The following is a 20133-nucleotide window of genomic DNA, read 5'->3' as shown; positions in this document are numbered from 1 at the left end:
AGAGGCGTGAAGAAGTATTCAGCATCACTGTAGTAGAGTATTTACCTTTTCCAGTGCCCCATCTTGAAACTTCTGATGTTTGCAGTGTTAAAATGTTTCACAGATACATACATACCAGTGACAAAGACTAAATAATGTCTTCTTTTGGGAGATTTATGATCTTCTAGGTTTCTGTACATGCATAATATGATCCAGAGCATACTAGCATTGAAATAGATGAAACAGCTAGCTTATTTTTCCCAAACATAATTCAGCCAAATACTGCAAGCACATTTTTATTACATCATTTGAAAATTATTAGCATGCTTAATGAAAACTTTTTCAGGTATAAATGAACAGTTAAGCTATAAATGATTTATGCATGTTCTGACTCAGTCTATGGACTTACCCCAAAATTATGAAGTCAGCATGCAGTTATCTGTATTTTTGTATACGTTTTCATATATATTTAATGATTGTAATATATAATAAGAATGAAGTGGTATTACATTATTCCTAACAGTGCACATAATGCTTTTTAAGAGTTAATAAAAAGGGATATTACTTTCTTCAAAAAAAGTTGTGTTCTGTGGAGCTCTAGACATTCTGTAGGGTCCCCCTGAGCAGGGTTTCCCAATCTCCAGGATCTAATGCCTGAGCTGATGTAATAACAGAAATAAAGTGTACAATATATGTAATGTGCTTGAATCATCCTGAAGCCATCCCCCCATCCCAGTCTGTGGAAAAATTGTCTTCCATGAAGCCGGTCCCTGGTGCCAAAAAGGTTGGGGACCACTGCCTTAGAGGATGGGGCTCTTGCATAGACTTTTGTTTTCCAATAGATTAAGAGTACAAGGATTCCCTGGTGGCTCAGTTGGTAAAGAATCCGCCTGCAAAGCAGGAGACAGGGGTTTGATCCTTGGGTCAGCAAGATCTTCTGGAGAAGGGAATGGCAACCCACTCCAGTATTCTTGCCTGGGAAATCCCATGGACAGAGGAGCCTGGAGGGCTATAGTCCATGGGGTCACAAGAGTTGAAAATGACTTAATGACTAAACCACCACCAAAATAAGCGTACATCTCTTTAAAACCTCCTAGTGAAATGACTCACGTACCCATTTCACCTATTACTATAACACTCAAATACCAATAACTACTAGCTTGGTTCATCAGGGATTACTTAGAGTCAGGTAAAGCCAGGTTGTCACCCCAAAATATGAGGACCAGGGGAATCTGCAAACAAATATTATTCTATTAGTTTCTTCTCATGTATTTATCTTCCTACAGTTTGCTGCCCTTGGAAGCCTAAAACAGCTTTCCTTGTCATGTCATTTCTCTACCAATTTATTGTTCTTTGTTGGCTGCAGTTCTAGGATATTTGCTTTAGCTACTCATCATTTCAGTTTTCTCCTGGATAATGTGTGCTGTGTGTGTTAGTTAATAAACTCTTTTTCTTTTGTTAACATGTCATCTTCTTAGAGTCCCAGCTGACCACCTAGGATGGGTAGAGGTCAACTGTTGCCACCTCCATGTTAGCACTTATTCAAGTCCTGTTCTCACTGCAGTATGTAGGTGAAAAGTCAACTCTCGCTGTGGTTGCCAATTACACCGGGGCTGGCCATGTTTGAGTTAGCTGTCTGTTTTTTAAAAAAATATTTATTTACTTGGGTGTGCCGTGTCTTAGTTGCAGCACATGGTGTCTTCAATCTTTGTTTCGGCATGTGAACTCTTAGTTGCGACATGTGGGATCTAGTTCTCTGGGCAGGAATTGAACCTGGGCCTCCTTGTATTAGGAGTCTAAGCCACTCAACCACCAGGGAAGTCCCCCAGCTGCCTACTTTTGATTCTGAACTGGTAGGGTCAGCCACTCTGGTAGACTTTTTCTTAATATATTGAACACTGGAATTCTCAAAATTACAACCCTAAAAGGTCAAAGTTTTTTGCTTCATACAGAAACAAACCAAGAGTCAGGCATGTTAAGATATTCAACTAAAAAAAAAAAAACAAAAACAAAACAGAACTTATTTTACATAACAGTAATGTGTTTTTGTGTGAAGAAATACAAAATCATTTACTTAATATCACAAACCATCATAGAGCTACATCTTTTTTTCTGTTAGATTATCTTTTATTCTCATGAAAGTTACATTTGAAATGTTACATGTACTGTTAGGTATTTCCTGAATTTTCTCTATGTGAAACCGCAACCACGTTAGGTAGAAATGCTGTAATCATACTTAAATATGATTACAGTTCATTGTGCATCAAACTTGGGCAACAAAAAATCTGATTTTGATATAGTATTCTCACAGAGCATCAGAAACTACAGACTCTAGTCCCTTGTTTGTGAATCACACCCATTCTTTGATCAACTGTGTGTAGAGTGGCTGTAGTTTCTCACAAGGAAAATTCTAACAGAAGTTTCTTTTCTGTTGTTTGGGTTTTTTTTTTTTTTTTTACATGTTTTTTTGCAATAAAACCTAACTTTATTTATTTATTTATTTTAAAACCTAACTTTAAAACCTTTAAAAAGGATTGAAAAAGTTGGTGTCCTTCCTAGTTGACATTTAGGTGGAAAAATAGATTCTTTCCAGTAGTTTTGGTACTGCACATGGATATACAAAATGGCTTCCCCAGCTAGGCCTCATCCCTAGAGGGCTGGAGGGTTGGAGCTCTTTTCAAGAGAGAAATAAATGTAATGGAAGAGAGATGTGAACTTTACTTGCATTGGCAGGATCGTGTAATCCCTCTGTAATAATGGCTTGGGGGATAAGCCCACACACTCTTTGGGACTACCCTGTATTTACATCAGCTTTTCTATCTATTAATATATCACAGAACTAGGACTAGACAGATAATGTGTGTAAATTTATGTACTAAGAGCTGTGTTATAAGGTTCTGTTGTACTCACATTTTTCTCTTTTTCAGCATCTTGTGTTTTGTTTCCAAGCCTGTCATTGAACTGTTTTTGTCTTCCATGAAATACTTTTAATTGTAATATGCCTGAGTTAATTCAAGAGAGTGAGTTTTGTAAAGTATACCTTCTTCTCAGATGTTGCTGGGTTAATTATTTATGTATTATAGAACTCACAGTGAAAAGTGTTACCAAAATGCAAGGAATCGAAAGAATTCTGTGACACAAATATTCCCTATTAAAAAGCAACTGATTCTACCTACTTTAAAGACCAGGACTAAGAAACTGCTGGATATACGTGTGGCAAAAAACAACAAATCTTTCTGGTAAGGAAAAGTAACATAGTTAGAAATAAAACTCTTTGGTTAAATGTCTAGTTTATGGATATATAAAATCAAATGTGTTGCTGTGTTGTGCTAAGTCACTTCAGTTCTGTGTGACTCTTTGCAACCCTATGGACCATAGCCTGCCAGGCTCCTCTGTCCATGGGATTTTCCAGGCAAGAATACTGAAGTGGGATATAAAATAAAATACTGAATCCCAAACACACCTTTTTATACAGTCATTAGGTAGGAACAGGGCAGAAATCAGCCATCCTATTAACTGGAAAGGAAACTGGGGCCCAGAAAGCTTTTAGTGTGTGCTGTGTTGGACAACCCTTTTGCCTGTGATATGACTACTTCAGCATTCCTTGAAACTTACAGTATAGATATCAATAACAGAATTCCAGCGCTGGGAGATCTTTTACTTGGATTTTCTTGGTTTACCAAAGAAGAAACTGAAGCCCTTCAAGATTGAGGGCTTTAGTATTTATCATCATTCAGAGAGGCAGGTTCTTAAACATCCTGGTCCCCAGACCTTTTAGGAACAACGTACACAGGAAAAAAGTGACTGTTCATTGGAATCTAACATTTGCACCTTGTCTTTTAATGAAAGCATTAAAATAAAATTCCCAGGGATGGCACTCTCCTCTCTGGCCTTTCTCCCAGTTCTACCCGGGGCCGAGGCTTTCTGGGTCAAGGTTGGAAGCTTCCTCCGGCCCTGGCAGGCATCCAGAATTGTAAATGGAGAGTTTGGAAGCATCTGATAGGAGACGCTTAGATGAATTAGATTAATTAAAGATGAAGTCTGATTGTCGTCGATCAGCTAAGGTCTTCTGCAAAGAGCCCCCCGGGTCTCCCTCTGTGCCTGGGCAGCCGTCCTCCGCCCAAGGATCTGGGTTTCCCATCCTTTCTCAACCTCCCCGCGGCTGCGGCTGCGGGGGGCACCTCGGCCTGGGGTGATGGTACCCCCGGGCCGGGCGGGGGAGCCTGACTTTGCCCCCTCGCCCTTTAGGTGCTCCATAGGAAGCACGTCCCGCACGCGGGGATGGGCCAAGACGGTTGCGACTGTAAACCGATGGCGAGCGGGGGGACCCTGGGCTTGTGGAAGGGAGCGGCGCCACCAGGGCCTCGCTTTCCGCCTCCTCGCTCGCCTCTCGCCTGATCGCCTACCATGACTCAGCGCTTCTCGCACGCTGCCCGGCTGGGGACGCCGGCTCCTCGCCGGCTCCTCCCGCCGCGTCCACCCCCTCTCGCCACCCACGCCCGCCCCCGGCCGCCGGCCCTTTCTCCGCGCCGCCGCCGCTGCCGCCGCACTCCGCGCCGGCGTCCTGGCAGCATCCGCCGCCCGGCCCGCTCCCGCTCGCCGCGCACGCTCGCCCCCCGCCATGGAGCCCCGGACCCCTCGCCGGCGCCACACCCCGCAGCGCGGCTACGCCGTCACCCGGAACCCCCACCTCAACAAGGTGAGCCCGCCCGCCCCTCCGCGGTCCCCGACTCCGGCCGGCCCACGGGCAGCAGCACCCCGACCCTCCCCGGGCGGCTCCGCGGACGCCCCTCGCCCCTCTGCCCGCGGCCCCCGGGACACCCCCCGGGGCAGGCAGACCGGCGGGCGGCGGGGGGCCACCGGGGCGACCCCCCACTGCACCCCACCCCACCCCGAGCCTCGGCGCCGGCCTAACGGAGGGGCCGCCGGGGGCAGGGGTGCGGGTACCCCGGAACGTGATGGGAGGCCGGGGGTTTGGCCCGGCGCCTCGGCATCTCGTTTGGGGAACGCAGGAGATGTGCAACTTGTTTTTAAATACTTCTCGGCTTCTCCAAAAGCCAGAGCCAGGGCAGAGAAAGGAGTGGCAGCGAAGGGAGTGAACGGTTGTTGTCTGTGAGGGTAGCAGGTGGGCTGCCCGCTGGGGCCTCGGTGTGCCAACCCACGTAACAAGGTCCGTTCTGGGGTGCCGATCCCCGGAGGCTGCTGTGGGAGCGCGGTGGCCCTACTGGTCCAGCCTGGATGCAAACGTGCTTCGAGTGGCAGGTCACGTGAGCAACCTGAAAGTCAAGGCCTCTTGGTTTCTGGAGCGTGCCTGTGGGTGGCTTCAGCCTCGGGCGCTGCGTGGCCTGGTGCACCATCCTGCCCCAGACTTGGGGCTGTGGGGAGAGCCAGATTTTTTTTTTGAATCGGGCCTTCTGGAAATGAATTTTCTAAGACCTCGCCTCCTTTTCATTAAAAGGGCGATTCAGTGCAACAGACCCCTTTTCAGATCCGTTTCCTTTTTCTTCACAGGTAATGAAACGCCCAAGATCTCTCACAAATGAAAAAACATCTTGGGATGTATAAATTTGCTTATTGGCTATTTCGCAATCACCCTCTTTTCAGGTTTGTCTGCGGATGGTTCCTTTTGTGTAAAGGTGTGCTTTTTGACGTTTCCTTTGAATTTGGTATGTGGAAAATGCCATCAGTCAGCACGGAAGCCTGTTGGTTCATTTTGGGATTCTCTTTACTAGACACTTTTTTCAATCAAAAACTGGACTCAGCACCCCTCTCCCCCGCTGTGTTGCCTGGTAATTTGTACATTGTTATTAATGGCATGAAGACGTGTGGTTTCCTTGATTTAATAAGTTCTAGCTCCTGTGAGTTCTTTTTGATGTTTATGATGACAGGCAGTTTTACGTATCTATAATTATGTAGCATTTCTGGTCATAAAGCATTATGAAGTTTTAAATATTTCCCACTTATTTTTTCCTCAATGATTTTAATTGCTAGCTTGATTTTTTTCTTCCTTTTTATTCTAAAGGTTGGGGCCTATTTTAGGTAGGAAAATAGGGAAAATTTGATGTGACAAAACAATTTACTGCTTGTGTACCTGCCTGCTATAACTCATGACGGAGGACTAGGTAGCCTTTTAACAAGAATCACATGAGTGGTATAACCTGTTTGTGGTTTGAATTTCCTCAAGTCGGTGAAGGAGGGTGCCTGTTTCAAGTGGGTTGATGGAATAGGCAATCCCGGAGCAAGAGTCATTATGCTAATACTATGTTTACATCAAAAATTTATTATCTTGACATATTTTCAGTGCTCATGAGTAAGGATTAATTTCTACCTAAGAATAATAGTATCACAGAGATCTTCCACCAAAGGCATTAAGGTGCCGGTGGCATTAATGTGTTAGGAACACCTTTTTTGAATTTGTAATTTAATTTTATTGCATAGTATCAATTTGGACTTAAAATTCAGGTGGCTGACTTTGGCGTGATTAATGCAATAAGTTTTACTCTTGAACAGTCCTAAGACTGTGTGGTCCTCGTGGAAGTAATATCGTGAAGATAACAGAGTATCTTCATATGAACCATTGAAACTATAGCTGGGGGATCTTCTTGAAGGACCCTACTCTGAAGACCTCTGTGCCTTTAAGTCTTTCCCTAACCCAGGAATTTTTGTTGGCATTTGTGGTAACTTTGGCTACAAAGAAGCACTAGGAGATGTTCCTCCTGTAACACCCTACCTAGCCTGTCAGCTGGCTACACCAAGCCTTCGGCCTCTCACACAGACCTTCATCACCTTACCTTTGGGAAACTGAGACAGTTTTTCTGGTTTTATTTTCAGTATTATAGTCTGTCTTGCATGTAGATGTGAAAGAAATGTCTTCATCAGTTAGCATGTTCTTCATGTTCTGCTTGTTATCCAAGCATTCGCCCTATGGTGTTATTTCCTGTGTGTGTATGTGTGTGTTCCCAGTTGTGTCCAACTCTGAGTACCTTGGCTGTAGCCCGCCAGACTCCTCTGTCCATGGAATTTTCCAGGCAAGATTACTGGAATGGGTTGCCATTTCCTCCTCTAGGGGATCTTCCCGACCCAGGGGTCGAACCCACCTCTCTTCTGTCTCCTGTACTGGCAGGCAGAATTTTTTTTTTTTTTTTACTACTGTGCCACCTGGGATGCCCCCTCTAATCTATTTCCTATTATGTTGAGTGTAAAATCAATCTGTCAATTAGGTTGATTGTCTTCTCCAAATTTATCTCATTAGTTCCTCAGTTTAGCTTTCCACTTAAAATATATTTGCTGAATCTCTTACTTAATACCTTTTATCTGTGTGTAATTCCTACAGTAAAAATGTTTAGTTGATTTAGTTATCTCTTCAGGGAAGAATCTCCTAATTGTCTTAGTCTTATTATCATACTTAATACCTTTGTTTTTTATATAGTCTATTGTAGCATGTCATTTAGTATTTACTGCAGTGTATTTTTTATTTGAGTTGGATTGTCATAGGGCAGGGATTATAATCCTTAGCACAGAATTTTGCCCAATGTACATTAAATATTTAATGAATAAATGAACCATGTTTAAGAACTTTTTTTTGTCTCTCAAACAGAACTCAACTTCTCAAGCAAGTAGGTCTTAAAGTGGTAGTTTGATCATTATTCTAAGACATTTACCCTTTTTAGTGTAATTTCTTGAAAGTAAACTCACATTGAAAGCTAAAGCTCTGTTGACTTCATATACCATTATATTGTATTGTGTAATGGCATATAGTCAGAAATGATGGAATTTGGTTTAAGCCTAGGCATGCCATGAAATTTTATTTATTTGCTGGATAACCTTTGAGTGTTGCTTAATCTTGGTACAAATTGAGTTTAACAGTATATGTGATCAGAATTAAAAAATAAAGAATTTAAGGGAATTCCCTGGCAGTCCAGTGGTTAGGATTCTACCATTTCACTGCTGAGAACTCAGGTTCAGTTGCTGGTCAGGGAACTAAGAACACATAAGCTGTGCAACACGGCCAATAAAGAAAGAAAGAAGTTAAAAATACCTTAGAGAAGTAGAATTTTTCTTCACTGGTAATAATTCCTGTCTGGTTCTCCCTGTTTGTATATTCACGTATGCATCACTGCATGTAGGATTGCCTTGTAGGACGTGGAGAAGCAGTTCTGCCTCACACATAGGAGATTCAGTATCTTTCTGTTCATAGCCCAAATTGCTTTTGAGGTGCTTATCTTTGTCTGAGTTATATGTCCTCTGATTTAACATTTAATGTTTGTAATTTTCAAGGATATCCTCTGATTTAGATCAGTTGTATTTCAAATTTTTTCTCAGGAATTTTCAATAATATCAAAATAATGTTTCATAAATCACTCTTCAGAGTTAAAATTCTACATACAAAACTAATCACTTATTTTTTTTACTTCCCAACTTATTATTTAGCTGTATTTCTTTGTGCAGTGGTAGAAAACACTAGTTGATAGGTCTGTTACAGTTAAGTTGTGTCTACATGGCTTCTATGTCTTTAAGATGAAATGATAAATGTGACCTATAAGTAAATCTCTCAAAGGTACTGCTCTTCAACATTTTTGGCAATTAGATCCAGTCTAAGCAAAATCACTGCAGATGGTGACTGCAGCCATGAAATTAAAAGACGCTTACTCCTTGGAAGGAAAGTTATGAACAACCTAGATAGCATATTGAAAAGCAGAGACATTACTTTCCCAACAGGCTCATCTAGTCAAGGCTATGTGTTTTCCAGTGGTCATGTATGGATGTGAGAGTTGGACTGTGAAGAAAGCTGAGCACCGAAGTATTGATGCTTTTGTACTGTGGTGTTGGAGAAGACTCTTGAGAGTCCCTTGGACTGCAAGGAGATCCAACCAGTCCATTCTGAAGGAGATCAGCCCTGGGATTTCTTTGGAAGGAATGATGCTAAAGCTGAAACTCCAGTACTTTGGCCACCTCATGCGAAGAGTTGAGTCATTGGAAAAGACTCTGATGCTGGGAGGGATTGCGGGCAGGAGGAGAAGGGGACAACAGAAGATGAGATGGCTCGATGGCATCACTGACTCAATGGGCGTGAATTTGAGTGAACTCTGGGAGTTGGTGATGGACAGGGAGGCCTGGCGTGCTGTGATTCACGGGGTCGCAAAGAGTCGGACACGACTGAGCGACTGAACTGAACTGAAGATTTATCTGTGTCAGTTTTGGTAAGCCTGTTAACTTTCACATGTGAGAAATGAGCTTCTGGGCATGTGCTTTTGCAGATGTTTGTCTTGATATGCCAAGACCTAGTTGAATGTGTTGTAGGGAAAAAAGAGAAACAAGGCTGATGACTATGAAGGAAAGGTACCTTAAACCTCCTCTTTTTCTTCAATGTAAACTGTACTGGAATTAATCATTCAGAAAATTTTCACCTAGTATAGGTTTCCCAGGAGGCTCAGTAGTGAACAATCCATCTACTAATGCAAGAGATGCAGGAGACATGAGTTTGATCCCTGTGTCAGGCCAATCCTCTGGTGGAAGAAATGGCAACCCACTCAAGTGTTCTTACCTGGAAAATCCCATGGACAGAGAACCCTGGTAGGCTGCAGTCCATAGGGTCCCAAAGAGTCAGACATGATAGCAACTGAGCACACAGTTCTCTGGAGTTGCCTCAACAGTATGAGAAACTGATATATTATTTAATGTGAAATCTTATTGATGTGAAGGCAATCATAAGATGTACAGCCATATGCCTCCATATTTGTCTGTTGCCTTGGTAACACAGGATAGCACAAAACAAAAAAATGTTGTGTTCTAATGAATAGAAGGATGAGTTTGATTTGAGAACGGTGATGTGGAGTATGGGCTTCGCTGGTGGTTGAGACCGTAAAGAATCTGCCTGCAGTGCAGGGGATCTGGGTTCGATCCCTAGGTAAGGAAGATCCTCTGGAGAAGCGAGTGGCAACCCACTCCAGAATTTTTGCCTGGAGAATCCCGTGGACAGAGGAGCCTGTTAGACTATAGTCCATGGAGTTGCAAAGAGCTGGACATGACTGATTGATGTGGAGTACAGAAAATGTTGAAGAGAGGAAGAGCTTTGAGATTTTTCACTTTGTGTTCTGATGTCCTTCAAACTTTTGGACAAGTGTGGATATATGAAATAATAGAATGAAGCCTCTAAAACTTTGTGTGTAGAAGTGAAGCCACCAATTCTTTTCATTTGAATGAGATTTTCTTAACTGGCTTCACTTATTTTCTTTATAATATAGAGTGAAGATATCATTAATTTCTTTTACATTTTAACATACTTGTTCAGAATCCACTATATGCTAGGTAATATTCTGGGTACAGGGGATATTCAATGAATAAGATTCTTGCTTTAAGTGTACTTACTTTTCCATTATATTTCTATTTTACCTCTTTGCTCAGATACTAAAGAGTATATATTCGTTTTCTTTGAATTATATATTATAAAACAGGTTTTTATTACAACTGATTATTGATACATTTTTATATGTAGAGTTAGAACTCATAGCTAGAAAGATTATGAAGTACTTATTTTTTTTACTGTACTTTTTACTCCCTTCGCTCTTGAATTTTTGATTTAGCAAATTGAGCATGATTGTGTGACTTATTAAATTAATGAATTTTATAGTAAAAAATAAAACCCTGTATTTAGCTCTGGGTGAAACAGATTTACATTTTGGTCTCAGATTCATGTAAGTGCACTCGACTGACATCATATGACCTTTGCAATCTTTCATAGATTTTCACAGAATGCCAGGTGGAGGTTAAAGAATGTCTCTGTGGAGAAAAAGAACAAGGAAAGCTTTTTCCTTCTCAGGACTCTGCTCCAGGTGTGTAAGGGCTTGGAAGTGTATGAGAGAAAGGTAGACGTATGCCCTGGGGAGTTAAACCTTTTGGGGTGAGTGCAGTGAAATGCGAAGATAAAAGATTTAAAGAGTTCAGTGAAACCAGCCTTTAATATATTTGACTTTGGAAGTAATCAGGACTTGGACAAGACAAGTATTTGGACTATTTTCCGATAGTTTTCAAAACTGACATGATCAAATAGTGTTACAGACTCCAGGTGACCTGATTTAGTCTATTTATTACATCATTATTTATTTTATGTTACTAAGCCAACTCAACAAACACGTTGACAGTGTATGGACCCAGAATTGATCCGCAGACATGCTGCAATTCAGCAGGACTAATTTGGGACTGTTGGTACCCTAAATTGTTAAGAAATTGTTTTAGACATGGGGCCTAAATAATACAGTGTGGTTCTTATATACTTAAAGTGCTATTTAAAATATTTTATGGCTTATATATCAACTTTTACCCATCTAACTTAGTGTATGTGGTATAGTACATTTTGAAACAAAGGATTATTGTTGCCGTAAATGAATTTAGAAAATTTAAAACAATTTAAAGAATTTAGAGAATTTAAAGCAAAGGCCCTGAAGATATATCTAAGTTAGCTATCAACTAAACTGGTTTCAGATGCTTGCGGCCTTTGAAATTAAAGACGGGGAGACACTGTGCCTTTAAGCTTCTGCAGTTTAACCAGGTAGTTTGGGAAGTCAAAATAGTAATTGATAATGTTCTCTAAAAACATGGAAATATAATTATCAGAGGTTCAATGTAAATAAACAAACTCTAGACCTAACAACTATTATATTTTTACTATTCAGGTAATGCTTAACTACATTAGCAAAAATACTTATATGTTCATAGGAACATGATTCTGTGAGTTATATCATGATTACATTATGAGTAGCCCAGTAGTAGTTAAATTCTAGACTGTCTCATTAAGACCTGGAAACTGAAGGAGGCCTAGGGCTCCATTATAATATTAGAGTTGGGCCCCTAAAGCTTGTAATATATTAAAATACATTTAAAACATCTATTCAGAGCCCTCTAAAATACTTTCAAACTTCTTTGATTGTAACTCACTATATATGTACATACATAATATATGTATAAGTATATTGTTATGGGCTGAATTGTGTCCTTCCTAAAATTACATGTTGAAGCTTTAACCTCTCATTTTTCTGAATTTAAGCATATTTGGAGATAAAGTTGTTAAAGAGGGAATTAAGGTAAAATCAGGTCTTTAGGATGGACCCTAATCCAATACAACTGGTGTCCTTAAAAGCGGAGACTGGGACTCTGGGAGAGGATAGGCATGTGCAAGTCAGGGAGAGAAGCCTTGGAATGCAAGCAGCCCTACCAACTGAAGTCTTGGTCTTGGACTTCAAGCCTCTAGAATTGTGAGAAAATGAATTTCTGTTGTTTTAGCCACCCTTTGTGGTCCGTCGCAGCTGGCGCGCTTCTCAATGACACTAAGCCATGCCTGCGGGGCAACCCAAGATGGGCAGGTCATGGTGGAGAGGTCTGACAGAATGTGGCCCACTGAGAACGGAATGGCAAACCACTTCAGTATTCTTACCTCGAGAACCCTATGAACAATATGAAAAGGCAAAATGATAGGACACTGAGAGAGGAACTCCCCAGATCGGTAGGTGCCCAATATGCTACTGGAGATCACTGGAGAAAGAACTCCAGAAAGAATGAAGGGATGGAGCCAAAGCAAAAACAATACCCAGCTGTAGAAGTGACTGGTGATAGAAGCAAGGTCCGATGCTGTAAAGAGCAATATTGCATAGGAACCTGGAAAGTTAGGTACATGAATCAAGGCAAAATGAAGGCGGTCAAACAAGAGATGGCAAGAGTGAACGTCGACATTCTAGGAATCAGCGAACTAAGATGGACTGGAATGGGTGAATTTAACTCAGATGACCATTATATCTACTACTGTGGGCAGGAATCCCTTAGAAGAAATGGTGTAGCCGTCATGGTCAACAAGGGTCTGAAATGCTCTACTTGGATGCAATCTCAAAAATAACAGAATGATCTCTGTTCATTTCCAAGGCAAACCATTCAATATCATGGTAATACAAATCTATGCCCCAACCAGTAACGCTGAAGAAGCTGAAGTTGAAGAGTTCTATGAAGACCTACAAGACCTTTTAGAACCAACACCCCAAAAGATGTCCTTTTCATTATAGGGGACTGGAATGCAAAAGTAGGAAGTCAAGAAACACCTGGGGTAACAGGCAAATTTGGCTTTGGAATACGAATGAAGCCGGGAAAAGGCTCATAGAGTTTTGCCAAGAGAATGCACTGGTCATAGCAAACGCCCTCTTCCAACAAAAGAGAAGACTCTACACATGGACATCACCAGATGGTCAACACCGAAATCAGATTGATTATATTCTTTGCAGCCAAAGATGGAGAAGCTCTATACAGTCAGCAAAAATAAGACTGGGAGCTGACTATGAACTCCTTATTGCCAAATTCAGACTGAAATTTAAGAAGTAGGGAAAACCACTCGACCATTCAGGTACGATCTAAATCAAATCCCTTATGATTATACAGTGGAAGTGAGAAATAGAATTAAGGGCCTAGATCTGATAGATAGAGTGCCTGATGAGATATGGATGGAGATTCGTGACATTGTACAAGAGACAGGGATCAAGACCATCCCCATGGAAAAGAAATGCAAAAAAGCAAAACGGCTGTCTGAGGAGGCCTTATGAATAGCTGTGAAAAGAAGAGAAGTGAAAAGCAAATGAGAAAAGGAAAGATATAAGCATCTGAATGCAGAGTTCCAGAGAATAGCAAGAAGAGATAAGAAAGCCTTCCTCAGCGATCAGTGCAAAGAAATAGAGGAAAACAACAGATTGGGAAAGACTAGAGATCTCTTCAAGAAAATTAGAGATACCAAGGGAACATTTCATGCAAAGATGGGCTCAATAAAGGAGAGAAATGGTATGGACCTAACAGAACCAGAAGATATTGAAGAGGTGGCAAGAATACACAGAAGAGCTGACAAAAAAGATCTTCACAACCCAGATAATCACGATGGTGTGATCACTCATCTAGAGCCAGACATCCTGGAATGTGAAGTCAAGTGAGCCTTAGAAAGCATCATGACAAACAAAGCTAGTGGAGGTGATGGAATTCCAGTGGAGATATTTCAAATCCTGAAAGATGATGCTATGAAAGTGCTGCACTCAATATGCACAACAAATTTGGAAAACTCAGCAGTGGCCAGAGGACTGGAAAAGGTCAGTTTTCCTTCCAATCCCAAAGAAAGGCAATCCCAAAGAATGCTCAAGCTACTGCACAGTTGCACTCATCTCACATGCTAGTAAAGTAATGCTTAAAATTCTCTAAGCCAGCCTTCAGCAATACATGAACTGTGAACTTCCTGATGTTCAACCTGGTTTTAGAAAAGGCAAAGGAACCAGAGATCAAATTGCCAACATCCGCTGGATCATGGAGAAAGCAAGAGAGTTCCAGAAAAACATCTATTTCTGCTTTATTGACTATACCAAAGCCTTTGACTGTGTGGATCACAAGAAACTGTGGAAAATTCTGAAAGAGATGGGAATACCAGACCACCTGACCTACCTCTTGAGAAACCTATATGCAGGTCAGGAAGCAACAGTTAGAACTCGACATGGAACAACAGACTGGATCCAAATAGGAAAAGGAGTACCTCAAGGCTGTATATCATCACCCTGCTTATTTAACTTCCGTGCAGAGTATATCATGAGAAACGCTGGGCTGAAAGAAGCACAAGCTGGAATCAAGATTTCTGGGAGAAATATCAATAACCTCAGATATGCAGATGACACCACCCTTATGGCAGAAAGTGAAGAGGAACTCAAAAGCCTCTTGATGAAAGTGAAAGAGGAGAGTGAAAAAGTTGGCTTAAAGGTCAACTCTAAGAAAACGAAGATCATGGCATCCGGTCCCATCACTTCATGGGAAATAGATAGGGAAACAGTGTCAGACTTTATTTTGGGGGGTTCTAAACTCACTGCAGATGGTGATTGCAGCCATGAAAGTAAAATACGCTTACTCCTTGGAAGGAAAGTTATGACCAACCTAGATAGCATTTTAAAAAGCAGAGACATTACTTTGCCAACAAAAGTCTGTCTCATCAAGGCTATTGTTTTTCCTGTGGTCATGTATGGATGTGAGAGTTGGACTGTGAAGAAAGCTGAGCACCGAAGTATTGATGCTTTTGTACTGTGGTGTTGGAGAAGACTCTTGAGAGTCCCTTGGACTGCAAGGAGGTCTAACCAGTCCATTCTAAAGGAGCTCGGTCCTGGGTGTTCATTGGAAGGACTGATGCTAAAGCTGAAACTCTAAAGTTTGGCCACCTCATGCAAAGAGTTGACTCATTGGAAAAGACCCTGACCTGGGAAGGATTGGGGGCAGGAGGAGAAGGGGACGATAGAGGATGAGATGGCTGAATGGCATCACCGACTCGATGCACATGAGTTTGGGTGAACTCTGGGAACTGGTGATGGACAGGGAGGCCTGGTGTGCTGCGATTCATGGGGTCGCAAAGAGTTGGACACTACTGAGCGACTGAACAACAACAATAATTGTCACGATGTTATACTATAATTTCAGATGTACAGTGTAGTGATTCAATATTGTATATATTGTGAAATGATTACCACAATAAGTCTAGTTAACATCCATCACTGTACAAGTTTGCAAAAAAATTTTTTTCTTGTGATGATGTTTTCAAGTGTACTCTCTAAGCCACCTAACTTGCAATAGGATTTTATTACCCGTGGTCACCTTGCTGTACATTTTATCCCCTGGACTTATTTTATAACTGGAAGTTTGTACCTTTTCATCACCATCACCCATTTTGTCCATTTCCTACTCCCCACCTCTGGCAACCACCAATCTATTTTCTATATCTGTGAGTTCATTTTTGTCATTAAAAAAAAAATTCCACATATCAGTGAGATCAAACAGTATTTGTCTTTCTCTGTCTGACTTCACTTTAGCATAACGCTCTCAGGGTCAATCCAGCTTTTTGCAAATGGCAAAATTTCTTTTTTTATGGCTGAATAATATCCCATTGTATGTATTTACACCATACCTTCTTTATCGATTCGTCCATTGATGGACACTTAATTCATCCCTCAATGGATGGATGGACACTTAGTTTGTGTCCCTATCTTGACTATTGTAAAAAATGCCTCAGTGAACATGGGGTGCACATATCGTTTTGAGTTAGTGTTTTGTGTTCTACAGATACACACCAAGACGTGGAATTTCTGCATATGGTAGCTGTATTTTTAATTTGGGGAAGAACTTCCATACTGTTTTCCATAGTGGCTGCTCCAGTTTCACTTGTGCCAACCATACATGAGGGTTCTCTTTTTCCCACGTCCTTGTCAACACATGTTATTTCTTGTCTTTTTGCTAATGGTGATTTTAACAGGTGTGAGATGATATCTCATTGTGGTTTGGATTTGCATTTCCCTGATGATTGGTGATATTGAGGACTTTTTAATGTACCTGTTGGCCATCTATATGTCTTCTGTAGAAAAATGTCTATTCAGATCTTTGGCCCATTTTTTAAAAGATAGAATTCTTTGTTTTTTAGCTATTGTCTGGGAAGTGTTTTTTGATGTAATAATTTAGTGTTTATAATTTTGTATTTTAACTGTCATACTCATTTTAAAGAATTTAAGAGGGAAAGGAGAATCTATTGTAGTTACTCAAATATTTACCATTTCTCTTACTCTTCTTTCATTCCGATGTTTCAGATTTTTCTTAGGTATCATTTCCCTTCCAGCTAAAGAATTGCCTTTAGCATTTCTTTAAGAGCATTTTGCTGGAGACCAGTTGTCTGTTTTTTCCTTCATCTGAGATGCCTTTATTTCATTTTCATTTGTGAAAGATATTTTCACCAGTTATAGAATTCTGGGTTGACAGTTGTTTTCCTTAAACCCTTTAAAAATGCTGTTTCTCTTCGTTTTGGCATCTTTTCCATTTGATGAAAAATCTGCAGTCATTTGAAATATTCTGTGTATGTAATGTGTTGTTTTTCTCGGAGTCCTTTAATGATGTTTTCTTTGTTTTTAGTTTTCAGCATCTTAAAATTTTTTTTGGATTTGGCTTTCTGTATCTTCTTGGCATTTGCTGAGCTTATTGAACTTATCAGTTTATTTCTTGTACCAAAATTGGTAAATTTTTAGCCATTATTTCTCCAGATTTTTTTTTTTTTCATTTTCCTCTTTTGAATTCTATTGAAATAAACGTTAGGCCTTTTGGTATTGTTCCACAGGTTCCTGAGGCTCTTAACTATTTTTTAGTCTTTTTTTTTTTTTCCTTTTCAGATGGTTAATTTCTAAAATTATCTATCTTTTAACTGACTGTTTGCTCTTACATCTCTGTTCTATTGTTGAGCCCATCTGTTAAATATTTTATTTTAGTTATTGTATTTTTCAGCTCTAAAATTTCCATTTGGTTCTTTACAGCTTTTATTTCTTGGCCACGACTCTTTATCTGTACTTTTCTTTCAAAGTTTTGCCCTTATAGATTGCAGCATAGTACAATAACTGATTCTAAGTTTTCATCTAATAACTCCATTATATGTGTCATCGTGGGATTGGTGTTTGTTGATTATTGTTTCCTTTGAGAGTTAACATTTTTTGTTTCTTTGTATGCTGAGTAATTTTTCCATCTATTTTGGATCTTTGACTATTAGAAGATTCTAGGTTTTGGTTAAATCCTCAGATGAATAATGTTCTTTTTAGTTTTTTAGAGTCACTCAACCTGGTTGAAAGTGAAAGGGTTAGTCGCTTGGTTGTGTCTGACCCTTTGGGACCACATGGACTGTAGCCTGCCAGGCTCCTCTGTCCATGGAATTCTCCAGGCGAGAATATTGGAGTGGGTTGCCATGCCCTCATCCAGGGAATCTTCCTGACCCACGGATCAAACTCATGTCTTGTACATCTCCTGCATTGGCAGGCAGGTTCTTTACCTCTTAGTGCCACCAGTTTGAAAACTGGACCCACCTTCTGTGGATTGTGGTTCCAGGATCAATTATATTTTCAAAGCCTACTTTGTAGTGTCCTTTGAATCTGTTCATCATGTGTACCACCCAGTGTCCGGTGTGAGATCAACACAGTGGTTTACTCTATGGTTTTCAAATCCTTTGTTATGCTGTTTAAAATCAGATCTATACATGAACAGCCCAGAGGTGAGTCCCAGAGTTCATAAGCAACTTTATGAGATTGCTTTTTTAAGTTCTCTTTCCCCTGTGATCTTTCTGATATTTCTTCTTTTCTTGGGATCCACACTTTCCAGCCCACTTGCCAGAAAACTGGGCCTTTCGCTTCCCTGCTGCTGTGTACTTCCTCCAAATGCATTTGCATAGGGGGCCAAGAGAGAAAAAATGCAAACCAGACGTTTGACCCATGATCTTGGGACCATCACTCCTTTGGTGGAAAAGAAGGATTTTCATCCCTCAGAGATTTAGTTATCTGCAGTGATCATCCTTCTGACATCCACTACAGAATTGTTTGGGGGTTAGGACTGGAGAGAATGGAAAATAATAGTGAATTTACCTGCTCTGTGATCTTTAAAAGAGTACCGATTTCTGATTTTTTGACTAGAAAGAGATATCTTCTCTGAGTACTCTTTTTGTCTGCACTCAGTTGTACGTCCAGCTTTTCTGCTGCTTTTTGAGAGAAGGCCAGTTGATTAGAGAGGGGGATTAAAAAAAAAAAAAAAGCCGGGTCATACTGAAGGGCAGAACTCTAGGGAACCTCAGTGATGGTTTGGTGATACCTTGGATTCTGGTCTTTTCCCCAGGTCTTCTGCTACCATTTATTTTTCAGAATCTTCAGATGGTTGCTCAATGCATTCTGTGCAAGGTCGATAGTTGGGTTCAGTGGGAGAGACAAGGAAAAGTGTGCTTACACCATCTCTCACAGGACCAGAACCGTCAGATTGTTTTTTTAAAGATGTGAATGTGTGAAGCTAAGTCTAATTTGATGTTTAAGTTTCAGGGGGGAAAAATAAAGAGATGAGCTCTCAAACATGTATTCACATTTTTGCCCGTTTTCCTGAAAACATATTTGTTACAAGCAGATAAATATTAGTAGTAAAGGTTACTCTCTGGAAAATCATCCATTTCTATGTAGAGTCCTATGGAAAATTTTCTGTATTCTAAGGATTTCAAAAGATGGTTGATCTTTTTAACATCTGTATAGTACTGCACTTCTGTTATTCGTGTTGTGATGGCAGAAATACTGCAGAAATTACAAGATTCAAAGTTCCTTGGTGGAAATGTGTTATGCTGATTTTATTATAGCTTTAGCTTTCAACATAGTTGCTCAAAGGACCTAGAATATAGGTAAGTAGGTTCATGGGGTCGCAAAGAGTCGGACATGACTGTGCGACTGAACTGATTCTATAAAAAATAGTTTATTAAAGGGATAAATAAAAGATAATTCTTGAAGTCATTTGGATAGCTCTGTTCTACCTTTCATATGTGGCCTTAAGCTCTCCACAGATCACACACCACTTTGGAGGATGTTCATACTGTTAGGTATGTGGCAGAGAATCTCTTTGCTTTAATGGGTATAAGGATGACCCATGTATCATTTAGAATTAGACTTTTTTGCTACATATAACAGGCTTCCCTGGTATCTCAGATGTAAACTATCTGCCTGCAATGGACAATACCCGGGTTCCATCCCTGGGTAGGGAAGATCCCCTGGAGAAGGGAATCGTAACCTACTCCAGTATTCTTGTCTGGAGAATCCCATGGACAGAGGAGCCTGGTGGGCTACAGTTATTGGGTCACAAAAGAGTCCAACATAACTTAGTGACTAACACCATACACACATATAACAAACAAAACCCAACAAAACAGCAGTAACTCAGTTAAGATCTAGCTTATTTCTCTTTCGTACCTGAAGGAAGTTAGAGTTGGTCTGAGAATCTTTGGTGGGTCCACAGAGTCATCATGAATGGTGCAGCCCTGCCAACTTCAGGAGCACTTCGTGGTCCTAATGACTGTGGTTTATAGACATCATATACTCTTTCCCAGCTGGCTGCAGGACAGGAGCACAAGAATGGTCACTTTCTGGTTGAGTCAGCTCCCTCAGAGGAGCCCTCCCACAACCCACACAACACTTCTGCTTCCATATCACTGTTCAGGACTTTGTCACATGACCACATTGCTCTCCGGGGTGGTCTTTTTCTGATGCATGACCACCCTACATAATATTAGGATTTTCTTGCGGGGGAGGAAGGGAAGAACAGATGTTACAGTAGGCA

At 40.7% G+C, this 20133-nt stretch overlaps 1 protein-coding gene across 1 annotated transcript in view; it reads left to right on the top strand.

Moving 5' to 3' along the window:
* Nucleotides 1-4537: 4537 nt before the first annotated feature.
* Nucleotides 4538-20133, top strand: part of ME1 (malic enzyme 1) — a 209120-nt gene continuing 193524 nt past the window's right edge. Inside the window, 1 exon segment of the mRNA NM_001135220.1 lies at nt 4538-4678. Within this exon segment, the coding sequence (NP_001128692.1) occupies nt 4601-4678 (78 nt within the window). The 5' untranslated portion in view covers nt 4538-4600.

Source organism: Ovis aries, chromosome 8 (genome assembly GCF_016772045.2).
Source record: "Ovis aries strain OAR_USU_Benz2616 breed Rambouillet chromosome 8, ARS-UI_Ramb_v3.0, whole genome shotgun sequence".
NCBI classification, from domain to species: Eukaryota; Metazoa; Chordata; class Mammalia; order Artiodactyla; family Bovidae; genus Ovis; species Ovis aries.
Note: the sequence above shows the minus strand (reverse complement) of the source record. Positions and strands in the feature narration are given on the sequence as shown.